The sequence below is a fragment of the Sparus aurata genome, chromosome 22, assembly GCF_900880675.1.
Source record: "Sparus aurata chromosome 22, fSpaAur1.1, whole genome shotgun sequence".
Taxonomy (NCBI): Eukaryota; Metazoa; Chordata; class Actinopteri; order Spariformes; family Sparidae; genus Sparus; species Sparus aurata.
The window spans coordinates 15614677-15642016 of NC_044208.1; the positions used below are offsets into that span (position 1 = coordinate 15614677).

Consider the following 27340-nt stretch of genomic DNA (forward strand, 5'->3'; position numbering starts at 1 on the left):
ACTCACACTTCGAGAATGAAGTGATTCTTAACATAATTTTCAATGTTATGAAGCTGCTGAATTAAAATCACGATACCAGTTTAACTTGGAAACTTACTGAGCTGAACAGGAGGACTGGAGCAACATGCAGCTGTACCACCAATACTCCCAACTCCTGGTGGCCCAGAGATCCCGCGTCAGCAAGTCTTTCTCAAAGTAGATTAAATGAGAGCTCTCTGCTGAGCCATTATGAATAAGCTAACTAGCTTTTTAGCGAGCTAGCAAAGAATGTAACACTTTGCACTTAACGAGGTCCCGACAGCCCGCACTATTATTACAATTATTTTAATTCAGGGCAAACAGATACTATATTAAATGTCTGTTTAAATCTTATTACTTGGATTTACTAAACCGAGAGAGGTTTTTAATTGTGTAAGTTTTTACTCCTATTGAACCTAGTTTTACTAAACTCTGATTAGAACCAATCTCCAATTAATATCTGGCACAACCCAGTCTAACTGGTCTCTTGAAAAGTCCTGCAGTAGCTGAAGATAATGTGTTAAATGTTGCATTCTGGTGCAAGATGGCTGCCATTCATCACCTCGCTGTTGTGCCCAAACACTTGGACAAAATGTTTCCCAGCACATTTTGATCCAAGCCCCTTTTTTTTCTTGGCGCATGACATTGAAGGTCTTTCATGGTGGAGCAAAAGCCTGTGTGACTGATTGTAAACTGTTCCAACATTTAAAAGCTAGAATCACTGCAAGTAATACAATCATTGGTTGGATACTGATAACATCTTTATTTGGATGAAGTTCTGGGCTTTGTTGACTTGCTCACAGAGTGTTACAGCAGGGTTTCATCAGGAGTTCCTGGTACAATGGTAAACATCCTCTTAATGAGGTAACAGCAACCCCGTGACATGAGGTCAGCGGCGGGACGGGCCTCCACAACACAGACTCACACACTCTCTGACATCTACAACCAAGCTTTACAGCATGCAAGGGCTCGAAATGTTGTGGGGAAATATGTACAAGTCACACGGAATGCTTCTTGAACTTCACACACAAACCGCGTGTAAACATATTTATATTCTTATTACTTAGATTATCATAGTGCACTGAGTCCCTCGTGGGCTCTGTACAGTGACAGATCTGCAAACACACAGCACCCTCGAGCACTGAAACCACAGAACAAATCACAGACGAGTACGCACAAAAAAAAACAACAACTTTCATCACTTGCATGAGAAGACAGAGACGTGGCCTGAGAGGCACAGAATAAATAGGGTGATGATGGGCGAAGTCGGCGTCTGTTCACTCGAACAGCAGGTCCTCATCCGTCTCCTCCGTCAGCATGTTGGCCGGCTCTGCGATGGGACCCAGCTTAGCCAAGCGGGCGGCGATCTCCTTTTCTGTCCTTTCCCTGAGCTGCTTCTTCTTCTCTTGGATCTTCTTCAGCCTGTAAGAGGAGGGCATGTTTTCATTGTCTTAACAAAACAACAACGTCTAGGTAGTGACGGTGTAAATGACTCTGAGTGGTCAGCAGGAAATAATCAGCCATGAGACGGCTGCAGCTGAACACGTAATTGGGAAAAGAGTTGTTTGAGAGGGTGTTTACAAGTCCTTAAAATAGACCATAAGTCCTTAAATAGTCAATTTATGATACAAATCTTCAAAGCTACCGCTGAACCCAACACAGTCTTTTTACTTGATTACTTGGACATAACTGTAACCGGCAGCATGCAGATAAACCAAACTCAATCTAAGAGCAATATTCCCACATGAAACCTACCTTTATACTAACCTGCAGTGCTTCAATAAAAAAAAACGAGGTGATTTATCCAAAACTCGTTCTTAAATTTGGTCTAAAAAAGCATCAAATATAATATATAATGTCAAGACTCTGCTTAAGTCTCTAAACGTATTCACCTGTAGAACTCCTCTCGTTCTCTCTCGTCCAGCTCTGTGACGATGTAGGTGAGGGTGCGATCAATCCGGGGAATAATCACTGCAAAGTGGGACAAAGAGCGAAAGATGAGCTAAAGTCGCGGTCTTTGAGGGAAAAAAGGGAACAATGGCGTGAAAAGCCACGAGTTTACCGTGCTCGATGGCGTTCACGCGGCGGTTGGTGATCTTGATGGCTTCGTCCAGAGTGACAAAAGATGTCTGAAGACAGAAAGCGGGCAGAATGCGTGGGAATCTATCTGTCACACATTTCCTTTACTATTATTTTACAAGCATTTCATTTAAAATCATCCAAGTGCTAGTGATAAGACCAAATATTCAAAAACACAAAATCTACTATTCGCTATTTTAGGAGGTAGTCATGATGCAAAATGGCCATTTTCAGGATGTTATATTAATATTTTCCATGTTATTGGGTCATTCTTATGGATGCGTCAACATGTAAATGCTGATCACCTGTTTTGTATGTAAAATCTCAACCTGCAGAGAAGCCAGTAACCATAGCTGTAAATAAAAGTAGTGAATAAAAAGCACAATGTTTCCTTCAAAATTTGTTTTGCTGTAGAAGTATAGTAGTAGTAAGTACAGGCTTCCTTCAGCTGTTTAAGAGTAAAGTTCAAGCACTTTCAAGGTACCCGAACCAAAACGTCAAATCGAAATGATAACAAATTGTGAAAGATAATCATTTTATTTCCTGAGCATTCAGTGTATATTGTCACTTTTTAAAACCAGCTGTTGACGACGGAATAAGTTAATTTGAAGAATAAAAAGATTTTTTTGGCTTGGTATATGAGTGATTGCATTGCACTGCATGTGTTTGAGAATCAGTCATTTGCAAGTAGTATATTCAAATTTAAGCACATAAAAAAAAAATTTGCTCAAACATAGCAACTAAAAATGTAAGCATTTTCCAAACTTTCAAGAGTTTGTGCGAACCCTGAAAGTAACATAAGTTGGCAACAGTCTAAAAATACAAATTTGTGCTTTATGAGCTGTATGAACCTCAGTGAAGTTCCCTCACAGCGCCCCCTACCTGTAAGGAGGCCAACTCCACCAACAGCTCCACAGCTCTGGCGTAGTTCCTCTTCAACCTGGAGAGCTGCTCTCCTCCTCTGGCCAGACCAGTCAGCTCATAACCTGAGAAACACAGTGAGGGTGAGGAGGACTCACTACGATCTAGTTAACAAAATGTAATCTAAACTTGACTTACTGTCCCCGCCTTCTTGGTAGTGCTCAAAAACTGGAAGGGTAACACCTGGAGGAGAGAAACACATCTGCATAAGAACTTTTCTCATCAACAGTGATCATAAAAAAAAAAATAAATAGATGATGTCTTTGGTGCTGACCTGCCACGTTGTCTTTCTTGGCTCGGACCTTCACTTGGGCTTTGTTGACATTCTGGATTATAGTTGTGCTGTGGACAGAATTACAGATTGGAGTTACAGACGCAGCCGTACCAAACAACATCAAATCACATCACATCACATCACATGATTTCTCTCTGGTTCTCACCTGAAGTCTCCAGCGGCAAATTTGGCTTCAGCCAAAGAGAAGGCCGCCTCCCTCATCACCTCTCCCATCTTAGTCTTAGTCTACGGAAGAGAAACAAAAGAGCAAAGTCGACCGTTAGACAAGCACTCTGTAGAGATACTACAGCAATACATGCACTGGAGCGAGTGGTCAAACCCTTTTTTTTTAACTGACTTCGATGATTTTGCGGAGGATCTGGCGGAAGCGCATGGAGAGAGCGTCGGATTTCTTCTTCAGCAGGTTGCGGCCGGTCTGAGCTCCTTTCAGCCGAGCCTTCATGATGGTCTGAGCCCTGCGAGCCCAAACAGAACACACTCACTCTGGATGCTTCAGTATACAGAATTTCACTACTTACAGAGGTCAAGGTCACTGTGTTGGGACGTGGTGGGGACATAAGGGCTAAGACAATGTCAGTGACGTCCTGCATCGGTACAGAACATACATAAGCAGGGTTGGTACTCTCTTGAAATGACACAAATCAAAGACTTCAAGTGTAGATTATTTCATGATAAAGAGCCAGAGATTAATCAAGACATTCACATACACCAGTTTTTTTTTCTCAGCACAGCACTCAAGAGCAAAAGCGGTGGAGACATAAGGGCTCAGATGAAAAATAGATATTTTAAATGGTCTTCAATTTCGGCAATTCGAAGAAATGTTATGAGGGGATCTTTTGAGGTTTCAGCTCATGTTTAAATAATTATGCTTTTAAAATGTGGCAGGGGACAAAAATGGTCATTTCTGAAAGTAATGGGGACATGTCCCCAGCACCCCCAGTGTAAACGACACCAAAGATAGAGGTTAGACATGTTTTATTAAAGCTGGAGCAAATGTTCTACCTGTCCATCTCTTTATAAAAAAAATTACAAGCCGGCAGGCTGCCATTTTTGTCTTCCCTCAGATAGGCTTGTGTGTTTCTTCATAGGAACCCTTCGACATAAGGATGGCTTTATTAAATGAATTGATAATATATGACTGCAAAGAAAAAGCAGCTCTGTGTTCAGAACACAGATATCCTTGTATTGTTTATGTTAAGATTTGGTCTCTCCTATGCTTTCACTCAGCTTAGCGGCTTTGTAATGTACTCGACCATTAATCGATTACTTTTATTATTTTCTTGTTGTTGTGTGTGTTTGTGTGTCCTTGTATTTACTAGTTTTAAAGCAGCCTCAGTTGATTCACTTGCTCCTGCGACAGACTCAGTTTGGTGGAAAATGTATGTGCAGTCAGATCACAGCTGGTGAGTTACTGTCACATTACATTCTCGCTTTTGTGAGGCCGAACATCGACCAATATTCGGCTTTCTTTTCGCCAGTTATTGTTTTTTGTGTCCGATCATGATATAATAAATTAACTTCAGAAATCTATTACTTCGGCTCTGATACTAATGAAGCATTTGTCTTTAGTCTCCTCTCTATGTCCTGTCCACAACACTGATAGGCTACCACTTGTAATCATATTTATGTGTACATTTTCCTCCAAAGCACAAATAGGTGTGTATATTTGATCAAATGAGCATGTTTAATGTATTCAGACTAGTTAAACTCAACAAGTAGTCGCTGATCTACATCCAAGTCCAAACTCACTGATATATTTAACCAAGGACTTTACATATTTCAAATCAAGAACAGATCAGACACATCTCCCATCTCTAGGAAAGGGCTTGGAATAAGTTGACATGACTGAATCAGTACAGTACAATGATTGGACCTTTATGACCAAACAGGAATCTCGGTAAATATTCAAGTTACACAATGTTAAAATCTAAAGTCTGGAGGTCAGTATGCTTCAGACTGACAGCTCAGTCTGGGATCATGTTGGAAACATCACATGACAGAAGGAGTCTTCCTCTTTTACACAGCAGCCTGGCACTAATGGAGTATATTTAGGTTTGAATCACACTGCAGAACAACACTGTGATCCCTTCATGTGATAATAGCAGCAGATAAGAGCAGAAAATCGTCAATCTGAGACACTGGAAAGCAACAAGTCGCACAAGACAGCGTTATAATATCTGGTTAGGAAGCTACAGAGGGTTAGCAACTAGCTAGCAAACAAGCTGCTTACATTCTGGAGGGGAAAACGTCGATCCTTTCTTTTCCAGACATCTTCTCTTCCTTTGGTCGACAGTTGCCTTCTTCTGTTTAATCCCGTTACGTAAAATGAACACTAACGCGTTAGCTAGTGTTCTACTTGATCAATTTAGAAAATCGCTGTTTTCCGTGCAGGATTAGAGGTAAAGATCGAGCTGATGGTCGTGATCTTGTCCGACTCTCCGTACGGTGATGATCAGCTGGCCTCTGGTCATGTGACTAGACCGAGCGCGTTGTGCGCATGCGCGCGTCGGAAAGCTCTGACGATCTTTTCCGGGTCGAGAAATTAGCACACCCATGAATGTGAGCTAGCGGGCCCGAAGTCTTCATTTAAAAAATCACCTAAGAGCACATCTTCGGACATTTGGATACCTCCCGTGCAGAACATTTCAGTGTATCGTCCTGTAACCACATGACACAGGTGAGTTTGTGCCGATAAAAGGGGTGTTTGCCAGGGTGCGGTGAACAGACGGGGCTGCTAGCTAGCTGGCTAGCTAACAGCTAGCCTCGACACTGGTGCATGTGCCGCATGTGAGTAGGGAACCGGGTTAATAGCTAGGAAGCTAACGGGAATTAAAGTGCCTGTTTTTTTGTTTTAAAATGCATTCGCGTCAGGTGGTGTTACATTTAATTACGTTATTAGTTATAGTCACTATTAACGTTCTTGAATGTGTTTGTTAGAGGTTACTTTAGTGTTTGCTAATGTCAGTTTTCGCTCTTTACTGAAACAGTGTGGGACTTCTCATTTGTCTGCATTGCATCATCCCATTCACAGCGATAAATGTGAAATAAAACCACCAGCGTCATCACTGCCTGTTCTGTTAGTACAGCTTCGGGACACTGCAGGTATTTGGGTGATATTTCCCAGGTAAAGTTCAGTCATTTGACCTGCTGGAGAGGAAAACCACCCAGAAACAGGATGAACAATGTGTCATTCAAAAGGATCTGGACTGTTCACCAAACATTTGAGGGGTGTTTCTCATATAAGGCCCACTCCTTCTATATCAGTGAGGGTAGATTAAATGTTGGAAGCCTTCCCAGGTGTAGCACCACATGTCAAGTCCTCAGACGACTACTGTGAATATGAATTCACACATTAGTATAACAGTTTCTGCAAAACTGATACCCATCTCTTATTTTATTTATTTGATCTAGCCTTGTTATCTGGCAGCTGAGTGTGTTTGCTTGAAATCGTTGCATCTAACCTTGATCTGAGTTCTTGATGTAAGACCATGACAGTCAGTTATTTTTTTAAACCATTTTACATCAAAGGCATCAATATTTTAAATGACTCATGGACTTATTGATATGCTTATGTTAACTAGTGCTTTAAACACCTAAGGCAACTAATAAACTTACATTTTATCTGTTGAGAAGAAGTAAATAGCCTGATGTTAATGCACACATGGGGTTACAAAAAGCCACGGTTTCATGAGAAAAGATGATTTAATGCTCCATAGCTCCAATAAGGTGTTGTTTTAACATCTATATATGTATATATTGTGTATCTCTATATAGTAGTTGATGTATTATTTGCTTTCCATGGCTTGTAGATTATGTTATGATGACTTCTTCAAAACAAAGCTATAGGGGCGCGATTAGCTCAGTTGGTAGAGCCGACATCCCATGTACAGAGGCTTTGTCCTCGCTGCAGTGGCCCAAGGTTCGGGTCTCGGCCCGCTTTGCTGCATTTTTTATGTGTCAGTTCATTTTATTTAAAGAGGGGGGCAGTGTTGATTAATTAACATGAGCACCATAGTGTATCATGTAAATGTTGCAGGTTTAGCCATACAAGCTAAATTTCAACAGCAGCCCCTGGCCAACATACAAAGAAAGACAAAACACATAAGCATAGACAGAGACAGGTAAAATAACACAACTACTGCTCCAGACCATCACAGCTGTCCCCTGGCAGGTTGACGGCATATGAAAACATACAGGTACGAGAACAATTTGTCACGTAGCATATTTTCAGCTGAATAGTTTAGATGAAGTTTTTCCACAAGAAAAAAACAAATGAAATAAAGGTAAAACGGTTTTATTTCGTCCCTACACCACCTAGAATAAGCTCTTTTTTATAACTCTGAACCACTGATCCAGATGTTATCCTCATCATCATTCACAACTTAAAACTGAGCTGTACAGTAATGAGCATGCAGAGAAATGTGACGCAACCTTTTTAAAGGGACAACTCGGCAATTCGGAATTGCTCCTATAAAGTTAGGTTGAAGTTACTGGTCAACGCCGAAGCAGCAGGGCCTGAGACATCCTCACCTTTTAGTTTTTACATGTTTCTTCGACCCTACCTGACAAGTAAATGCCGACACCTTTCAGCATTTACGAATGCAGTTTCTTTTTCCCAAAAAATTGTCATAGTCAAACCATGAATGATGTAACTTTTATTACATGATATTTTGTCAAACTCTAGGAAGCGCCCCCATAAAAACTGAATCCATTATGCTGTCGTTAAGATCATGTTTTTACAGGCTGATCACCAGCTCTGTGAGGATTTGTAAACAACATTTTCTCTTTGTTTCTGTTCCGTCAGCGATGCCGGGGCTCAGCTGTCGATTTTACCAGCACCGGTTCCCAGAGGTGGAGGATGTTGTAATGGTGAACGTGAGGTCCATCGCCGAGATGGGCGCCTACGTCAGCCTTTTGGAGTACAACAACATCGAGGGCATGATCCTCCTGAGCGAGCTGTCACGTCGACGTATCCGCTCCATCAACAAGCTCATCCGCATAGGCCGCAACGAGTGTGTGGTCGTCATCCGAGTAGACAAAGAGAAGGGTGAGTGCAGGCGGGAGGGGACTGACCCCTAAAGCTGAAGTTCATTGTCTTTCAAAGGTGCACAGGGCAGGAAACTCTCGGCTGCCAGTGCTGAAGTGGCAGGTGGAACGGACGTTACGTACCAACCACAGCAAAAGTATAAGACTGATCTTTAATCACGAGATAAACCGGACGGAGAGATGCAGGTAAATCATGACCTACATGTGACTTAAGCATCCACTGAAGCTTCTGCTCCACTGGAAAGATGGAAAATATTGGCAGGTGGAAACATCACATCTGTGTGGAGCTGTGAGGGGACTGTGACACTCATAAATCAGTATATGAAAGAAATATGAGTACCACATTTCGGTCATGTTTTATACATTGTTTGAGGTTTGACTGGAGCTCATTTTATCATGTGATCTTGGATTAACGTTTCTTCAGCCATCTGCCTCTGTACTAATATCTGTTCCGATTGTGTCCTGTGAGGTTATCCTGAATATTTGATGCCACGAAGAAAATTTCTGAACATGTGTTCTCTGCTGTGTCTTTAGGATACATCGATTTATCGAAAAGAAGAGTTTCACCAGAGGAGGCTATCAAGTGTGAAGACAAATTCACCAAATCTAAAACCGTGAGTGAAAATGTGCCCAAAAAGCTTGTTCTGTTTTTCATTTTAGATTTTTTTTTCCCAAAAAAGGGATTCTGACAAACACTTGATGTTTTTTTTTTTTTGTTGATCTCTCATGAACTTTCTGCCAATTTCACAATAAACTAACAGTGGTTGTTGTGTCTGCAGGTGTACAGCATCCTGCGACACGTGGCAGAGGTGCTGGAATACAGTAAGGACGAGCAGCTAGAGAGCTTGTACCAGCGCACCGCCTGGGTCTTCGATGAGAAATACAAGCGGCCCGGATACGGAGCCTATGATGTCTTCAAACAGGCTGTATCGTAAGTGGTTGTATTCATCTAAAAATCGCTTTGGACACAAAGAGTGTACAGATGCTAATAATGTTTTATGCGATCAAATCAAATGGTGCATATCTTCGCTCCTTCAGAGATCCCGCCATTCTGGATGGTTTGGACCTAACAGAGGAGGAGAGGAACGTGCTGATTGATAACATCAACAGGCGACTCACTCCACAGGCTGTCAAAATCAGAGCAGGTAACGATACACTTTAAATGTAACATTTAACCTTAATTTAATGTGACCTACAGCAACACGCCATCTTCATTTGTTTCCTCTCCCCCTGCAGACATTGAAGTGGCGTGCTACGGGTATGAGGGCATCGATGCAGTGAAGGAGGCTCTCAGGGCCGGACTTGGCTGCTCCACAGAGGCCATGCCCATCAAGGTAATACTGCAGGTTCAGCCAGATGTTCGTACTCTGCCACTGACTGATGAAACTTGAAGAAAGTCTGCTTTTCATACAGTGTTCAGGCCATAAAGAATGACCGGTTTTGGGTTGGGTTTAAGAGCTGTTGGTGTAAATGCCTGTGGTGCAGTGTCAATAAGACCGATGCAATCTTGTTTTCGCCAGATCAACCTGATCGCTCCCCCTCGCTACGTGATGACCACGACCACTCTGGAGCGCACAGAGGGCCTGTCTGTCCTCAACCAGGCCATGGCTGCTATCAAGGAGAAGATTGAGGAGAAGAGAGGCGTCTTTAACATCCAGATGGAGGTGAGCCACCTCAGTTTGTCTGTGTAAACATGGAGGAGAGAGACACACACTGGTCTGTGTGTGTGTGTGTGTGTGTAAACAGTAATATTAATGTTGTAGGTAGGTTCGGGTGAACACTGAGCACATTGACTCTACTTTACAAAAATATTAATTTCAAGTATATGCTCTTCACTTGAGTTTTTCCATATTTAACTTTATACTTCTACTCCACTACATTTGTCTGACAGTTTTAGTTCCCACTTGTGACAACACTACAAGCATATGATGATCTTAAAGAATAAGATGCAGAGCTGAAGATTAAACTACCCAACAGTATATAAAGGAGTCAAAATTAGCTCAACCATAAACCTTTACTGCAGTAGTAATAGTAATTCAAAAACAACATATAGCTTATATCTTTTAAGTAAATGTTGCTGATCCAGTGTCCCGTTAGTAGTTTTTGTATGTGTCACTGCAGACAAGTTTTTAAATGAAGGGATATTTTATTCTTTAAACTACAGCAGAGTATTAGCTCTGTTTCCAAGAATATATCATTTGATATTCTGAAAATTACGTAATGTCTCAAAAAATGTGAGGTGGGTTCGGGTTAGGGTTTAACACATAAATTCATAAACAAAAAAACAATCTTAAAAAAAAATTTAAGTGCATGTTAAAGGATTTATTATTATTATTATTATTATTAACAATGTATTCTCCTGTAGCTGCAAAAAACAGTTAACTACAGTTAAAGGCATAAAAAAGTATATCATAATTCAAAATTAAGCCTCACAATAGCTTAGTAAAGGTTAACAACATAACAGGTACGTTTTTATTGCTATTTGGCAAACTTTGAAGGCATTTAAGCATCTGTAAGCATCATTTGAGGGCGTAAACTCCCAACTGCTTATGACTGTCTTTTTTGTCTGAAAAATATTGCTTCTCAATCTAAAAAAAGAAACTAATATATAAATAGTTTTGATCTGGGTGTGTGCAGGATTTCTGTTGTATTGTTTATTATATTTTGCATTGCTATCAGTAAATAAACACTGAACTGTCTCCTGTAGCCGAAGGTGGTGACAGACACAGATGAGACGGAGCTCGCCCGGCAGTTGGAAAGGCTAGAGCGGGAGAACGCAGAGGTGGACGGAGACGACGACGCAGAGGAGATGGAGGCCAAAGCAGAGGACTAGAGCCGGTCCTCAAAGGAAGGAAGGCTGGTGGGGAAAAAAACATCGAAGAAGACACGTGGACTGACCTGGTCACAGTCAGTCAGTCCAGCAGATGTTAACTTTCACATTGCAAACATTAACTGCCGTTAATAGTTCATTGGCAAGCGTCCCAGTTTGTTCATTAGCAGGGTTTGTTTCAGGAGACGCCATCAGCCGTCTTCTTATCCAGACACGGACACAAGGAGAGTTAAATTACAATTACACATCAGCATAGTTTCTATTTTTAAGTACATCGATTTGATTAAACAATAATTCTAAAAAACAACAGTTTACAAGCAGTGGCCTTCACTTACCTCTCGCTTTAAGAGCAGAGTGTCTTCAGTATCAATGGCGCTTCATCTGTGGCTGGTCACTGGATGTGATTGATTGAAGGGGAAGCGCATCAGCTCGTCTGTCTCGACACCGGTCAGTGGTGACTTTATGTGCTGTTTTCTCTTCCAGTTTGAGGGTTTTTACTGGCGAGACCTGCTCTTGTTTAGCTCACATGGCATCAATAAAGTTCTGGAAGTTTTGATCTCAATGCGTGTTTGTCAGCTGCTATGATAGATCTGATTGTATCATTTTATTTTTTTTAAACACTAAACATGAGGTTGTCCCACTACAAAACTCAAGGAATATAAAAGATTTAATTCAACACGTCTGTAATTTTCTTATCACAAAATTAAGCTATGATTTTGTTTATGTATCCGATCATGACTGCCTCTAGATCGATCACCAGTGGCTGTAAAAAGTCATTTTACTTTTAAATTAGTAAGCGCATTGCCATCTCTTCTCCAGTTTATAACAAGACATGTTCACCCAAAAATGTAGATTCAGTCATTATCTAGTCACCCTCTTGCTGATTAGTGGAACAAGGTTTTGTAATCCACAAAAGTGTTGGGGCTTCACAGCAAAACGGTGTCCTCTCGAATACATTTTGGATCTCAGGGCTTCCAAAGATTATTATGCCAAGCGATCTGTATAGAGCACTTTGTTTTAAAACAGGTCCTCGTCTACTTCAGTTGTCAAGAAGAATGCAGAAGAGGTGTTTTTAATATGAAGCTCCAGAAATGTTTCGTGAGCCACCAAACTTTACCTGATGTTCCATCAGCATGAGGGTAAAAACATTTTCTAAATCTTTAGAGAAATATTGGACATTTAGTCAAAATCTTTTGTCATCGGAACTTCAGTGGCAAGTTGTGAAAGAAGCCGGTAGTGTGTGATGAGAAAATTACTTTCTGATTCACAAACGGTTATAAAAATCAATTTTATTCAAATGTTCACCAATACAAAAACAAATGGAGAGCCTCTTCACAACGTCAAATCAGTTTTTTCCCGTTTTTAGCTCATTTTCCTATAGTGGTTATGACGCGTGTGCTTTCACAGCTGCGGGGATGTCACCACCCAAGAAATCCTGTGGTCAAGACATTTCAAATGACAACAAGGTGCCTTTAGAGACGGTCTGAAGATGTGAACATGCCAACACGTTCATCAGGAATGTAAAGGAGGAAAATGTGGTCAGCAGAAATAAACTGGAGTTTTGTTCAAAACCCTGAATAAATAACCCTGTAAAATGCAAACTCTAAAGTCTGAGTCCCCTTGACCTACATTCAACTGCAAGCAAGTGTTGACACCTTTAGAGACTTTGAAGAAAAGTTCAAGAAGCCAGTAAAGTGATCCTGAAGATGACTCTTCCTACAATGTGTGTGTTGGCATGTAAACCAATTAAAGTATAGGACCAAGAGACCTTCTCTGGCAACACAACAATGGTCCTGGGTGTCTGTCAGCAGTTTCCTCTGAATTTTTTTCACCGGTCAAATAATGACATACTGTATATACACAAAAGCACACCGACACAGTCAGCATCTCCAAACGGAGGGGAGGCAGATGTAGCCTGAGTATGTTGAGGGGGAATAAATTGGGGTGACGTAACTGCGCTACACTATTATACATGTATGAAAGAAACAAAAAAAAACGTTATCTTCGTTCAGTGGTTATTTTGCTTATTTCACCAGTCCGATCTTCTTTGCTTCAGTTTCATAAATGAGTAGTCTCCACATCTTTACGATGAAGACTTCAGCTTCTTCATCAAGGACCTAAAGCCAGGAGCAAATGGAAAATGCACTCAGTTACACATGAAGTAGTGAGAAAGTAAAGTCCAAAAATGCCTAATGTTGAAAAGAAAAAACAGCAAATCTGTTGGATAGATAACATTTTAGAAAACATCAGTTTTCTTAAGTCTGATATAGGCAACATAGCATCTCTTAATTCATTGTACATTTATCTGAAGTTGTCAGAAATATTGATATATAGATACATCTGAACTGTCTGAATATTTGACAGTTTCATTACTTATTTTCTGCAGTGTCGAGTGAGTTGATTTTCTTCTCTGAAGATGTTTCTAGAACAAACTTGAGTTTTAATGTCTACTTTCTGCTGCACTTTTTGCTACCAGGCAGGACAAAAAAAAGACATCTCACTGTCATGTTAACACCTTTTTACATTCATCTTTTGATAAAAATCTGCTACTTCTTGTCCTCAATACTGTGTCAAAATTACCCCATGGTATTGAAGATCGACAGATTTGAAGGTATTATATCAAAGTTACTGTCTGTTAAGAAAACCTAAAGATATTCAGTTCACTAATAAATGACAAAGAAGGGCTACAAATTGTCACACTGGAGATGCTGTAACCAGCAAATTATAGCCTTTTATTTTTCTGTCAAGCAATTAATTAATGAAGTAGCCAGCTCTATTTTGATGTATGGTTATTGAGGTAGTGAGGAATATGGATGGTACTGATATGTTATCTGCAGAGTACTGCAAATACTTATTTATATAAGTACTTTTATACTTTATACAGATGAGTGAGCTCTGTGTTAATGTGATGATGATCAGCAGGTCAGACACATAATGGTATGACACATAATGGTATGTATGAAGTTCTGATGTAGCCATTGTTATTTCTCACATATTAAACTACAACGTATGCTATATTCTGACATGGAATTAGATGGTTATCTCCACAAACATAAAACCTGTTCACTATTAAATTATGACTAAATTAAAATGGATAAAATGTGAAAACTATTTAATGTTAACAGTCAACATGCACATGACATAAAAGCAGAAAACAGCATGAGGCTTTTCTTTTTTCATCTGTTCCATTACTCACCATGGCAACATCATCCAGGATACTCTGTGGCATACTGTGAGCCATCACCTGATAGAGATAAAAACATCACAATTATTTCATGTTTCACTTCTCCAACAGGTCTGAATGAAGTCAATGTACTGACAACCACATGATCAATACCTTGGAGCAGACAAAGTCCACTAACGTTGGCTCTTCCTCTCCAATATACTCAATAATCTTCTTATTGATCCAGGGCCGAACACGTCGTTCCATTAACGTCTAATAGGGAAGAGGTGAAGACACAGGCTTTGTGTTACCAAACGTATAACCATCTGCCAACAGTATGTACATGATCAAAATCAAGAGGCAGAAGTTAATTAATATAATTATAATTATTAAAATAATTAAAAAGGTCATCTTCTTAGTTAACTTGTCTCCTTAAAAGCAGGTTAAAACAACAAGTGAAATGAAATACAAGACATCTCCCTACTCTCCTCACCGTGTCAACCATAGACCAGTCCAGCGGGTAGGAGAACAGCTCAGGCTTCGCTGTAGGAATCTTTTCTATCAGACTCTTGATGTGTTTGCGTTTCTCCTCGGTGTTAGCCCCCTTTATGCTGGACAGTCCGGCTCCATCCACCCCGAGGCTCTTGTCGTCGTCATAATCCAGGGGCACGAGCTTCCTCTTTCGGGGCTGTTCGTCGGCCTCTTCGTCGTCAAACTTGTCAAAGACGCTGTCCACCGGCAGCTTCTTCCTCTTCACTGCGTTGGGTTGACTGGGGCTTCCTGTGGCACCTGTGGAGACAACAAGGAGCTTCTTGAATACATTTTTCAATGAATTCATGCAGCTAGAATGTATTTTTTAGCTACCAAGACTAAAAGCAACCCAAACTGTTCAATTTCCTTTATAATGTCTGCAAAATCGAATTATATCTGATGAATGATTGTCATGTTCCAGCAGCTTTTAGTGTCAATCTTCACTTGTCATGTGCAGCCATCCCTAAATCTGCCTCGTCTACCTCTTCAGTTAATGAGTTGGTACTTTATCCAGACTGAAGGGCCACCCATATTGTCATGGCCACTTAAACTGTCACAATAACTGTAACGATGACTATAATGTTAACGATGTGATACTGAAGAATGATAACAATCTGTAAACAACAGTGCAAAGCATGCGTTGAGTAATCCAGCTGTGTTGGCTGCTGAGGAAAATGGGTATTAAGGACCTGTAGATGTTGTACTTCACATAGATAAACAACAAGAAAGCCAGAAAAATATGAGTTTACTAAATTCTTCAAAGATGAGGAGTCTGGTACAAGAGTTGTACAACTTATTAACTTTTACGGGATCAAAATTAAGTGTGACAACCTGATTGGCTGTCAGTGTTCTTGTTATCATTCTCATTGTGGACGTCTCTTTAATTTCTACTGAAAATGGGACTCTGATCCATTCACCTGTATGTAGGGAGCACAATCAGTGGCAAGTCAAGAGCGTTTGTCAGATTTTCGAGTCGAACGAAAGTATATGTGATAAGAGAAAAAAACTGCGGTGTGAGGTGGGTGGTTGTTAAAATGACACAAATCCATTTAAGAGACATTTAGGAGTGCAAGCTGTGAATTTTGGCTTGACAGCAGAGAAATCTGTACTGCCTCTCTGAAGGGAGGATTTCTCCCTTAGTTGTTATTTTAACATCGAGGAAGAAGCTCTTTTTCGTTTACCCCCACAAATATATTTAAAGCAGAATGACTGCATGTGTTTGCAAGAAAAATCTGGCAATATTTATGAAGTTTAACTTCACATTTTCATTTAGCAGTGAAGCTCTTGGCTGTGTCTGAATGCTACTGCTGGATGCAAAGTAGACACTGACATGATGATAAATGTCCTCTCAACTGATCATTATTTTCATTATCAATTGATGCGGCAGTTATTTTCTCAATTAAAATAAGTAATGTTTAATTGATGACCAAAATTGTTACAAATTAAATGTGTGACTATTGATTAACTGACTGATATTATTAGGTCTCTCTCTTGAGAGCCTAATGTGTCCATGCTGCAGAGCAATTAACAACTCAAACACAAGACTTACCCAGTTTGAGACTGAGGCCGATCTTGGGCCGGTGTTCCTCCTGCGGTAGAGCCTCAGGCGGCGAGTTTTCATGGGGGATGATGATGCCGCAGGGTGACTCGTCTCCCGGCGTGTTAGGGGACGCGTTACCACTGGCCGACGACACTGAGGGTGCTGATGTGATGGGCCGCATCGTGGGCTTCAAGCACGGCTTCACGTCTGGGTTGTCTTCGTCATTGTCATAATCATCTTCCTCACCCTCTTCCACCTCGTCGTCTGAGTGGGCAGGTCGTGTGCGGGCCTCTACTCTCTCCTGGTCGTGGCGGCGGTCCCGGTGGTCTCGGGAACCCCTGTGGCGTTCACGCTCCTCCTCAGGCTCCGGCTCTTGGATGATGGGAGGTTGTCTCAGACGCTCCTCCTCTTCCTCCTCCATCTGGACCAATAAGAGGGAGAAAGTAGAAGATGCAAAAGATTAACAACCAATCACAGTGTTTTACAAAAAAAGAAGGTCAACAGACAATGAAATCTGAACACCACAGATGTGCAGAAATGCAGAAAGACTCGGATGATAAAGTGACCTTCACAGAGACAACACAAAGCATGCTCACTCACTACAGATACACAGCCAGACACACACACATTATTATTGCAGACAAGCGTACCCTGCGTAGCTCTGCGTCTGGGTTTGGATGTCCCTCGTCTAGCAGCCTCTGTCTGATCTCCTCCAGCTCCTCCTTCTCTCTCTTCCTGTCACGCTCGTCCGCCTCCATCTCCTTCTCTCGGTCTCTGAGACGCTTCTGCAGAGCACTGCCCCTAGGGGTCACACCAAAAATAACAGCCTTCAGAACAATAGCCACAGCAGCAGTAATGCATCTGCTGCTACAGATCTGGGTCACAAAGCATCTGCAGCGTCTTTATTTTCACTATGTTTTTACATGTTTAGTCTTTACATGTTTATCTAGAATTCACAACATTTCTGACACTGAGTTCAAGGGATGTCAAAAGCAGCGCACATCTGTAAATTCAAGCTATTTAAAGGCTACACATCAGATGCAAAAGTTATTTTGACAGGCATATTTGTGCATTTATGTCATATTTTATGTATTTGGAAATGTTGGCATGTTTTTTACCTGTAGTATTTGGGGTCATCTCTGTCATCATCATAGTCTTCAAGAAATTCCTTCAGTCGTTTGCCTTCTTTCACCTGAAGACACACAAGACCCCGCTCAAATCTCATGATCAGCATAATCAATCTACATACACCTGCTTACACATTTTAATGTCTGACTAATTAAATGTAATCACAAATACAAAAAAGACACACATGAAAGGCTCTATCTTGGCAGCATGAAAACATTCATTATCCATATTTTATAAAGCAGGCATTGATTCTAATAAACCAAGTTCTAACTTGTAACCAAGCTGCAACTGCTCAAATATTTTCTGTAGTGGAATTTAAAGCTATTTATGAAGTTAGTAGGTTTAAGATAAGACTAGGTCTAAGCCAAGTCGACCTCCACAAACATCAGTGGCCTTTCAATGTGCGCTCACCATTTCCCGTCGCCGCTCATCTTCTCTCTCAGAGTCCTTGGCGTAATCCCGTGCCTTCTTCCTCTCCCTGAGCTCCCAGTTTTTTAGTCGCTGTAGCCAAAACAGTATCAGGTAAGCCACGATAACACATGATCATGTTGCGTCCTGAGATATTTATCCTGAGTGCGTGAAGATGATCATCTGAGTGGTACAGCAGGTAACTCTGACAGCGTTAGACATGTTTGTTTTAAAATAAGTTTTCAGAGATCCTTTACTGATCTGTTTGGAAAGAGGGTTTACTCTTGGGGTAATAACTGAACTGAACAGAACTGACACCATTACCAGAGATCCTTTAATGATTTGTGCGGGGAACTGTTGCTGTAAAATACCCCAACTGTGTGCACTATATGATGGGCAAGTTTCACACTCAGAGTTCAAGCACTCACAGTGGTGGAGGGTAAACATAATGCATTTCCCTACCTCCTGATAGGCTGCCTCCTTGTCTCTTAGTTTCCTCTCCAGCTTTCTGCGTTCATATGCCTCCTCTTCATCCTCTTGATCTCGTTTTTTTTCTCGGTCTCGGTCTCGACTCATCTCCCTGCAAAAACAAAGGTAAGATTAGCCTCGAATTCAAATTGGAACACATAAATAAGTGTTAACTTGATTGAAAGATTTCAATAAAGCAGGGTCTAGATGTCCCCACAAGGTCATGGGAAGACGTTCAATCAGCCATGAGTGAAAACACCTGTGTGGTTATGTTGGGGACTAAAGCAGCTGTGGAAAGCTTTTATGAACCATTTCAGTCCTCTATACACCAAACTTGTGGGTTCATTTTGTTATTATAACAAACAGTGATCCTAAAACACTGGCCTCAAAATTATGAAAGTAGCAGCCATAGCTTGCATTTTGCTGCAGATGCTAGAAAGAAGTTGATGACATGTCTCCAGTTACATCCTAGTGCTAGGATTCACTTGGCATTCATCGCACAATCTGACTTGCCTCAAAACTGGTGTTGTACAGTCTGACACAAGACTGCAGCCAAGATATTATTAGACTCCATCTTGCACAGTGTGGCATGTAATGAATCTGCAACATTGTTGTTAATGTATAGGACCCTTAAACTAAATCAGGCTGGCTGATGACTGTGTGCTTATAGTTTTGGACTTACTTCCGACATTTCATCAGTTTTAGTTAATATAAAGCACTTAAAACTGAACATTTTCTGATGATTGAAATCTGTGACATGAGGTTTTTACTTCACCTGGATCGACTGCGCTCAGTGCTCCTGTCGCGGCTCCTGTCCCTCTCCCAGTCTCGCTCTCGCTCCCTGTCTCTGGTCCTACGGTCACGGTCTTTGTCTCTGTCCCTCTCCCGTTCTCGCTCCCGTTCTCGCTCCCTTTCTCTCTCCCGCTCCTTCTCCCTCTCGCGGTCCCGCCGCTCTCTTTCCCGCTCTCGCTCTTTTTCCCGCTCCCTCCGTTCCCGTTCAAACTCCAGCCTCTCCTTCTCCCGTTTGTCCTTCTCCTCTTCGAGTTTCTGCAGAGCAAAACACACATAGGTTCAGCTGATGCCACATGAGATCCGGTGAGTCTTTGCAGTCAATTTGCTACTGTGCACAGATCAAGTAGTTTCCAGATTTTTTAGTGTTTTTTTAAAGGGGTTTCATACAGGAACAAGCCCTACACTAATGAGTGCAAAGCTTGTATGAGAAGCTGGAACTCTAACTGGGAAACCTGGAAGGATCAAAAGGCCCTCCCTCCCAGAGAGACAGCTTCATCTTTAATCTAAAGCAAATCCTTGTACTTCAAACTTAGTATAAAGTATAAACTACACTTTAGCAAGAATGCACTGGAAACCACTTTAATGGTCAATAAGATCTGTGGAACAAGTTCAACTTGAGGCATTCATTACGAGAAAAAGGCGCCGCAAAAGACAAAGCTTTTTCTCTCCTTAAGAGTCCTCCTCTCAGAACAAGGAAAACAAAAACAGAAAACAGGCGTCAGTCTTTTGGTGAACTAGTTGTTTGTGACTTACAGGTGTTGAACTATGGACTCAGCCCTTCGCTGCCCCTACAAGCCTTTTAAGTTAGGCCTGGGAGGAAAGCAGGTCACACGGTATACAAGGGAAAAACGTTATGGGATTCTGTCTTGCTTAAGCATCATCATAATCATCATCATCAAAACAACAACCTTGAGTAGCATGGCATTCGGTATATTGCTAAATCAAGAAATGAACATAATGAACATCAGTTACATTTGTGCACAGATAAATGAAATTGTAGAAACGGTCTTACCCCTGCAGAAGTCTTCAGTAGCTCTTCACGACTCATTACAAAGACATACATACACACGCACGCATCCCAATTCTGACTTTGTGGGCATTACACACAAGGCTTTTGGTGTGACTTGGCAACATTTATAGTCAGAGCAAAATCTGACACAAAGCGTATAAGAAAGCAATAAAAAAAAAATTTAAACTCATTTCCATTACCTTTAAGACACTTCGGCTGTATCATAGGGTGATATGCAGAAGTAAAATTAGCTACTTTCATATATAAATTCTTGAACTACAACACAGTCATGTGCAGCCACAGGCAGTCAGCTGGTCTTCAGCAAGAAACAGTGACTAAATTAAAGACCTTGGGTGTAACACAAGTCAACAGAGGGAAACTTATGACAGGAGAAAGAGGACAGGAGAGGTTAACAATAATTTTAAAACTGAATTGGCTCAGGTTTAATATCATTACTTATTACTTATGTGCCCTTATTCAAGGACAGATCATGTCAGGAGCATTAGGGCTGGGCAATAAGTCCTGAAAGGGTAACTCCACCACATTTGTTACAGGTCTTGGGGAGTACTACAGCCCATGTATAAAAAAAAGCAGTATAAAGCATTTTGTGGCTCCAGAGGATGCTGTATTCTGACATTTTGAAAGGACTGGGCTTTGTTAAATAATCATCAGTAATGTGGATATAATGACAAAGTGGGTACAGTTAAGTATTAAAACAAGTAGAACGGTTAAGTTCAGAAAATTACATTACTTTTCTGTAACACAGCCTTTAAAACCAGGACAAGACAACACACATGCTGTATCACATTAAAACTTAATTCAGTATCTAAGAGTATATATAGTCTTTTATGAGGATAATGATTTATAGCATCTATATATTGCCCAGCCCAAAACAGGTGTTCAGTTTTGCACCCATTTTGGTGTCTTTTCACTTACCTCTGTAGAGTGTCTACCAGGGCTTGCTAAACAAATACTTCACTGACGTCATCATTTCTTAGGAAGACATTTCTGTTGCTAATTTTGCTGTAAGAACAGTCTGACAGAGTAGAATTCATTCATTAGTGTCTGTTTTTTGTTCTGTTTCAGCAGAATTGTTCTGGTAATTGTAATGCTTAAAAGGCGGAGAAATAAATTGGAAAAGGGGACAAAGAAATAGTACTGCTGTTTCACTTCTTAATATTTTTTGTCTGATTTAATCGTTTGACCTTGTTGCAGGACTTGGTTTTGACATCATCTGAAAATGTGGACTATGTATTTGAGTTTCATCCTGTGCAGTTTTTATGACATGCATGAACTCACTGATTTATCTTGAAGAAAAGACAAGTAAGACAGAGAGAGTGAAGACACTGATGGAGAAGTCACACAACAAACACATACAGAGAACACGTACCTTGTCAGTCTTCAGATCTGCGTGCTGCTGTGGAGAGGGCGCCCCCCCGCTAGCATAATAAAAAGCTACAGCCAAAGTCACTGCAGTGGTTATTGACAAGAGTCCTTGTGCTTCAACATGAACACCATTAAGACAGACCATAATTCAGAGAGGACTCGCACAGGTTCACCTACTTTGACTCTTTCAGGGCACCACCACTAATTTCAGAAAATGAAGAGCAAAAGATTTGGAAGTACTTAAGTATGTACTGACTCTGAATAAAGAGCATTGTAAGCCCTGAGCAACACACCCAGAAGTGCAGCATGGTTGCCCCTATGCAAGTCCTCAAGAGGGGGACGCCCAGTATATGTATAAAGTAAATAAAGGCTGATACTTACATCCTATCCTCGTAACTTTTTCCAAAGCTCTGAGATTCATCTTGCTTTAGTCACCATATGATCACTATCATAATGGTGGGGTTTAATGAATAGATTAGCTTTTAGGTAACTTTACATCGTCTCCATGCATTTTTGTGTGATGAATGAAGAATGGATCTATAATGGTCACACCTAGATAGTTTTACTACGGTGGTCACAGGTGTCTAGTCAGGCCTGAGAAAAGGTGACAAAGTACTAGGTGTCTGCCTACTTGTGCTGTTGAACATTGAATATGAAACATTTCATATAATATTGAGCGAATTAAGATGTTTGGTGGTGTAAATTTAAGGACTGCCAAATTGTAACGCAGTATGCATGTTACTGAGATCAAGAAAAGCTTGTTAAATGTGTCAACTAAATGTGCAAGCTCTAGAAGTGAACTATGTAAGCAGCTGCTGTCCAAAACCTGTAATATCAACTACAAAATTAAAAGGAGTAACTTTACCTTGTGAGTGTCACGAAATTTACTAATCTCTCTGGAAATCAGGTCTCTCTTGTCCTCCTCCATATCAATAGTGTTAATGTCATCCTGAAGAAAAACAAATAGAAAGAAAAAAGTCACATTTCTATTTTCAAGACAACAAGAGTAGAAGTCAGAGGAGCATAAACAAAAGTTGGTATACCTCTTCCTTTTTCTCCTTTTTTCTCTTTCGTCGCTGGGAGTCTTCATCCTGTGAAGGCGCGTTGAGTTCGGCAGCATATTCCCGCATCAATCCATCGATAGCACCTTTAATAATTTGATCCTTCTTCTTTGTCTCCTCGTCTAGAACCTCTTCCTCATCATCTCCTCCTTCTTCAGCTTTCTTATTCTGTCAGTACAGAAAGAAGTCCTTGTATTAGTGCAGAATTAATAGTCTTATTCAGTCACTGCAATAACTAAGCTTTAATTAAAATTCTTGACAAATCTAAGATGTGTTGATTCAGAGCTGTGAGATAAGGCTAGGTGCATGATCTCCTCCTGACCAACAAATACATTGTTGATACACTTGTCAAACTAATAACTAGTAATTAGCCAAAACAGTATTGTACCCCATTTGTAGTCTTTTTCTTGGCCTTCCACTCGTCCAGTTGCGCTTTAGTCTTTGCATCCACCTTCACCAACAGATTTTTGTCACCTATTGGCAGGTCATGGAGCAGGCGCAGCGATCGCAGTGTGGACTCTGGTTCTTTGTACTCACAAAACCCAAAGGCTGCAACAGATGGACATGGAAACAAAAATGGTTAATTTATGGTCATGTGTAGCTGGATAGGATAACAAATACAACTGTCATTTCTAGTTGGTTTTAATATAAACCATCTTGTGAATTTAGAGCCAATTATCCAAGTTAGACATGGATAAAAGTACTTCTTGACCTAATGATGCCTGATGTATGTTTTATGAATTACCTTGAAGCTTGCCAGAGGCTCCTTGGACTCTCTTCCAGCTCAGAACGATACCACATTTCTATGGCACAAAGAAAAGAGGCATTCAAAACTCAGGTAATTTTCTTAAAACTTAAAAATTTGAAACTAATTGTGAAGGTGGATTTGACCGCTTGAAAATAAGGAATCGGAATACAAAAACATTCCATAACCAAGTCCTTCTCGTTCCCTTACCGCCAGCAGCTGTCGGATCAACATGTCGGAGGCTTTCTCTGATATGTTCCCCACAAACACTGTGGTGGTCGGGCCACTGTCTTCATTGTCTTTGGCTCGCAGGGCAACAAGATCCTTCTTAGGGACCGGAGGTTTACTGACCACTGCCATGGAAGGCATCATTACTGTAGGGGTGGAGGCCATGATGCCCACATGAACTGGGATCATTGGGGTTCCTGAAACAGCCAAAGAAAATGTACATCAAAATGAGACAAAGCAGTTCAGGAGTAAATACTTTGCTTGACAGTAGTTGGTCAACATTTGTGGAATATTATTTGTAATTCTCTTAAGATCTGAGAGTGCAAACACGAAACCTTGCAGTAATAAGACCCTATTTTACTAACAAAAATTTAGTTACCAGTCTATTACTGGTCTATAAAGAGTATGTTTAACACTGTGTTCACCATTTAAGTAAATAAAGTGAAAGGGACTGTCATGCATGTTTCATTTGGGTCAGATGTTGCGTACCTGAGGCAAAGCCAGCAAATTGAGGAGGCATCCCAGGAGGCGGCAACAGTGGCCGGTTTAAATGAGGAGGGAAGGACATTCTGTGTGTGAAGTGGACCAACCTGATGAAGGAACAGTGAAACTCATTAGCACTCTATTTATGCATGGCGTATGAAAGTCATATTTGAATTTAATTATACAATCTATGACCATTAAATATCTTTATTACAGGTCAAACACAATGGACATATAATCATCCTTCCGTTAAAAGGTAACCGAGGCAAACACTGAGTTGTTGTGTCGATAGTTTGGCAGACAACTCTGACAGCGACTAATGACTTTTTGCTATACAACTGAAAGGTTAACGCTACCTGAAGTTAGCTTAGCTCATGAGATAAGTCAGCGTCCGCCAACTAAATATCAACAAAGTTTAGCCCCACAAATAAAGTCATATTACTTTGTTTTAAAGTGGTACATTGTGTTATATTCTAATAACCCATCCCGAATGGAAGTAACTAATAAACTAACAGCTTCGTTAGCTAAAGCTAGCATCAAGCACGCTACTGTACCCGGCACAAGTAAATTAGGGCTAAGGTGGCGTTAGCAAGAGCTGGTGCCACTTAATAAGAAAAACTCACTTTAGTGGGCTAAATACGAGCTCGGAATAATCGTGAAAATGTACAAATGTGTACGTACCCCGGGTAAGGTGGCGTATAAGGTGACAAGAACCGCTATAAGAAAGTTATTGATTATGAAAATCTCAGTAGCGTTCCGAATGTTGCGTTAGCACGTTGGCTAGCCACGGGCCTTCAAAAACATTGACGCAAGCGCTCTACGTACCAAACGAAAAGCGCGCTTGTTTTGTTTGTCGGGACGTGGCCGCCGAACGGAGCTAGTAGTCATATTAGAAGGAATTGTGGTCGTGTACTGCTTCTGACCATAAAACACAAATAATAATAGCGTTAATACTACTAACACTAATAGTAATTTTGTATAGTTTAATACAAAATTGACATATGTTGTGAATATAAATTTGATATTCACAAAACAGTTGCTTGTATGATAGTGTATAGTATTGAATAATACCGGCATAAACACGTGGATACATTCAAAACACTATCAACAATTGTTAAAACTATATTCTGCTCCTGGTCATTTTCTCACAACTTGCACTACTAGATCACCATGGAAACCAGCAGAGGGCACTCATCACTCGTGCAGTGCTAGTACTTTATATGCATTACTTTTTTCTGTGATTTTGCCTGTTTTGTCACCTTTATTCCTTTAACTTGTAATTACACACATTTATTTATTGTGCTTTTATATTTTGTGTACTGCCTTCTTGATTTAACTTCACCTCAGATGAGGATTCTTCGTGTTTGGCTTGACAGACTTGACTGAGTGTTTATTCTGTGATAATATCCTCCTTAGTTTCCATCTTTTTCTTATTTGTTAAAGCGATTTATAACCTCTGTTTTTTAAAGGTGATATATAATAATTATCATATATGAGTAGGACACTAAATACGGGGTGTTTCATGCATGTTACCTCAATAATCTTCTTGTTAACTGGGTCAGAACTGGCTTCCACACTGAAAACAGATTGGATTGCACCATTTGTGTCTGCTCACACAGTGGATGGTTATAAACTTTACATGAACTCCATTTCTTACCTTGCTTCCTCAGATGTGCATCACACCTGTGCTGTCATTCTTTAATCCCACTTTGCATTCACATTTTTTTCCCCTAATGATGGAGAGTTTAGCATATGAAAAGATGCTGGGAGGACGGAAATGTAATGACGGTTACTGAACAATAGGACAGCTTTAGTAGATATATGACTGGAGGGAAAAATCTGACCTTATAAAGAAACTGATGGTCTGTTGTAGTACATTTGTAATTGCCATGTGCCAACACCCTCCACGTTGTCATGACCAAATAACTAATGTTAATGTTAAAAGACCCTTAAAAAGTGGTTGAAAACAAGCCAGACCTGCTCTCATGGGTAACCTCTTCGTCTTTTCTACCTTTTGTATGGATTTTAACCTTTATGTGAATCGGGACTTATTTCGTGTAAAATTTCTACATGTTTTCTTTTCTGTCTCCCTTTTTTCTTTTTTTTTTTTCTTTTTTTTAGGGTCATGGTGTATTGTTTGTATGTTTTGTAATACCTGCCTTAGGCAACAGATGAAATTTAGCAGTTATGCTAACTATGGCATATTTACATTGATGCTCTTTGATATGTTAATTAATATGCATTGTCCTAATCAAATAGATAAAAAATAAAAAAAATAATAATAAATGTGTAATTTCTTACACCAGTGTCTGTCAAACTACCTGCCTGTTTGCTATTATGTTATGCATGTTTTGTTTTACCTATTTTTGTTGAAAATCAAATAATATTTAAATTATTTTAAAAAAATAAAAAAAAGATTATTCTTGTAAGGTTACTTTTTAATCTTATCAAGTTGACATCCATAGATGCCAAACAGTCTGAAACAGTCACTGCTCCTGCTGTCTGAAACCCAGACAAAAAGTTAAACCCTCTTCACTCATCATATAATAATTCAAACAAAAAGATCTGAGGTGTTGTGTTTTCTTGTACATGTAATTTTTTTTTTACTATTCCCCTGGGTCATTGTCTATTGCCTTTAGCAGACGCTTTTGTCCAAAGCGACTTATAGCAATTCATAGATACATTCATACAGTGATGGCGGTGGCTGCATTGCAAGGTGCTGACCAGCACATCAGGAGCAGTTTGGGGTTCAGTATCTGGCAAGAGGAAGCTTCGACATGCAGACCGGGCACTCGAACCAGCAACCTTTCGATAGCAATATGCTGTCTCCCACCCCTGAGCCACTGGTTTATTGTGTGTTTTTTGTTTTGTTTTTTCTTTATTTATTTGGCATTTTGTGGTATTTTTCCTACATTATGTAATATATATTTGTGTTTATTTGTTTTTGGGAATCCTTTCTCTGTAATGGAGGGCGGTCAGGTGTATCAGCCTGATGGCTTCTTGAGTTCTCCTGACACATCTGTAATTTTTTTTAATCATCTGATTTGATCTAGTAGTTTGTTTGTTTGTTTGTTTTTTTTTATGTATCATTCTGCAAACATTATAACTATAGCTAGTTTCACCAAGGGCCACACCAATATGTGCTCATTAAGAAATAGGAGACAGTCCTCCATAATTAGAAAAGAAGGACAAACAGGCCCACGGGTATG

At 40.3% G+C, this 27340-nt stretch overlaps 3 protein-coding genes across 3 annotated transcripts; 1 reads left to right on the plus strand and 2 right to left on the minus strand.

The window, feature by feature from the left end:
* Positions 1 to 757: 757 nt before the first annotated feature.
* On the minus strand, positions 758 to 5811 carry atp6v1d (ATPase H+ transporting V1 subunit D). Its single transcript, XM_030404774.1, has 9 exons — positions 5544 to 5811; positions 3651 to 3768; positions 3459 to 3538; positions 3293 to 3360; positions 3157 to 3201; positions 2980 to 3083; positions 2081 to 2147; positions 1911 to 1989; positions 758 to 1440 (listed from the first exon to the last, which is right to left on the minus strand). Exons 1-9 carry the CDS (start codon positions 5582 to 5584, stop codon positions 1296 to 1298), a joined length of 747 nt encoding a protein of 248 aa, XP_030260634.1. The 5' UTR covers positions 5585 to 5811; the 3' UTR covers positions 758 to 1295.
* eif2s1b (eukaryotic translation initiation factor 2, subunit 1 alpha b) lies at positions 5798 to 11751 on the plus strand. Its single transcript, XM_030404773.1, has 8 exons — positions 5798 to 5990; positions 8118 to 8360; positions 8894 to 8973; positions 9139 to 9290; positions 9398 to 9504; positions 9596 to 9693; positions 9880 to 10023; positions 11067 to 11751. Exons 2-8 carry the CDS (start codon positions 8120 to 8122, stop codon positions 11190 to 11192), a joined length of 948 nt encoding a protein of 315 aa, XP_030260633.1. The 5' UTR covers positions 5798 to 5990; positions 8118 to 8119; the 3' UTR covers positions 11193 to 11751.
* Positions 11752 to 12461: 710 nt separating this feature from the next.
* rbm25b (RNA binding motif protein 25b) lies at positions 12462 to 24966 on the minus strand. The gene is made up of 17 exons (XM_030404765.1): positions 24813 to 24966; positions 24138 to 24238; positions 23631 to 23845; positions 23421 to 23478; positions 23064 to 23224; positions 22658 to 22843; positions 22480 to 22563; positions 19203 to 19474; positions 18422 to 18539; positions 17963 to 18052; positions 17542 to 17615; positions 17074 to 17224; positions 16433 to 16844; positions 14846 to 15141; positions 14527 to 14625; positions 14386 to 14433; positions 12462 to 13306 (listed from the first exon to the last, which is right to left on the minus strand). Exons 2-17 carry the CDS (start codon positions 24214 to 24216, stop codon positions 13214 to 13216), a joined length of 2436 nt encoding a protein of 811 aa, XP_030260625.1. The 5' UTR covers positions 24217 to 24238; positions 24813 to 24966; the 3' UTR covers positions 12462 to 13213.
* Positions 24967 to 27340: the final 2374 nt, after the last annotated feature.

Excerpts from the sequence above, each read along its gene's own strand:
- rbm25b (XM_030404765.1), bottom strand. The coding sequence starts at position 24,216 with ATGTCCTTCCCTCCTCATTTAAACCGGCCACTGTTGCCGCCTCCTGGG. Across the intron at positions 22,564-22,657 it reads AAAAGGAGAAAAAGGAAGAG|GATGACATTAACACTATTGA; the intron begins GTATACCAACTT and ends GTTTTTCTTCAG. Across the intron at positions 19,475-22,479 it reads AATTTCGTGACACTCACAAG|AAACTCGAAGAGGAGAAGGA; the intron begins GTAAAGTTACTC and ends TTTGCTCTGCAG.
- eif2s1b (XM_030404773.1), top strand. The coding sequence starts at position 8,120 with ATGCCGGGGCTCAGCTGTCGATTTTACCAGCACCGGTTCCCAGAGGTG. Across the intron at positions 8,974-9,138 it reads AATTCACCAAATCTAAAACC|GTGTACAGCATCCTGCGACA; the intron begins GTGAGTGAAAAT and ends TTGTGTCTGCAG. Across the intron at positions 9,505-9,595 it reads GGCTGTCAAAATCAGAGCAG|ACATTGAAGTGGCGTGCTAC; the intron begins GTAACGATACAC and ends CTCCCCCTGCAG.
- atp6v1d (XM_030404774.1), bottom strand. The coding sequence starts at position 5,584 with ATGTCTGGAAAAGAAAGGATCGACGTTTTCCCCTCCAGAAT. Across the intron at positions 3,539-3,650 it reads TCCTCCGCAAAATCATCGAA|ACTAAGACTAAGATGGGAGA; the intron begins GTCAGTTAAAAA and ends TCTCTTCCGTAG. Across the intron at positions 3,202-3,292 it reads CAAGAAAGACAACGTGGCAG|GTGTTACCCTTCCAGTTTTT; the intron begins GTCAGCACCAAA and ends TCTCTCCTCCAG.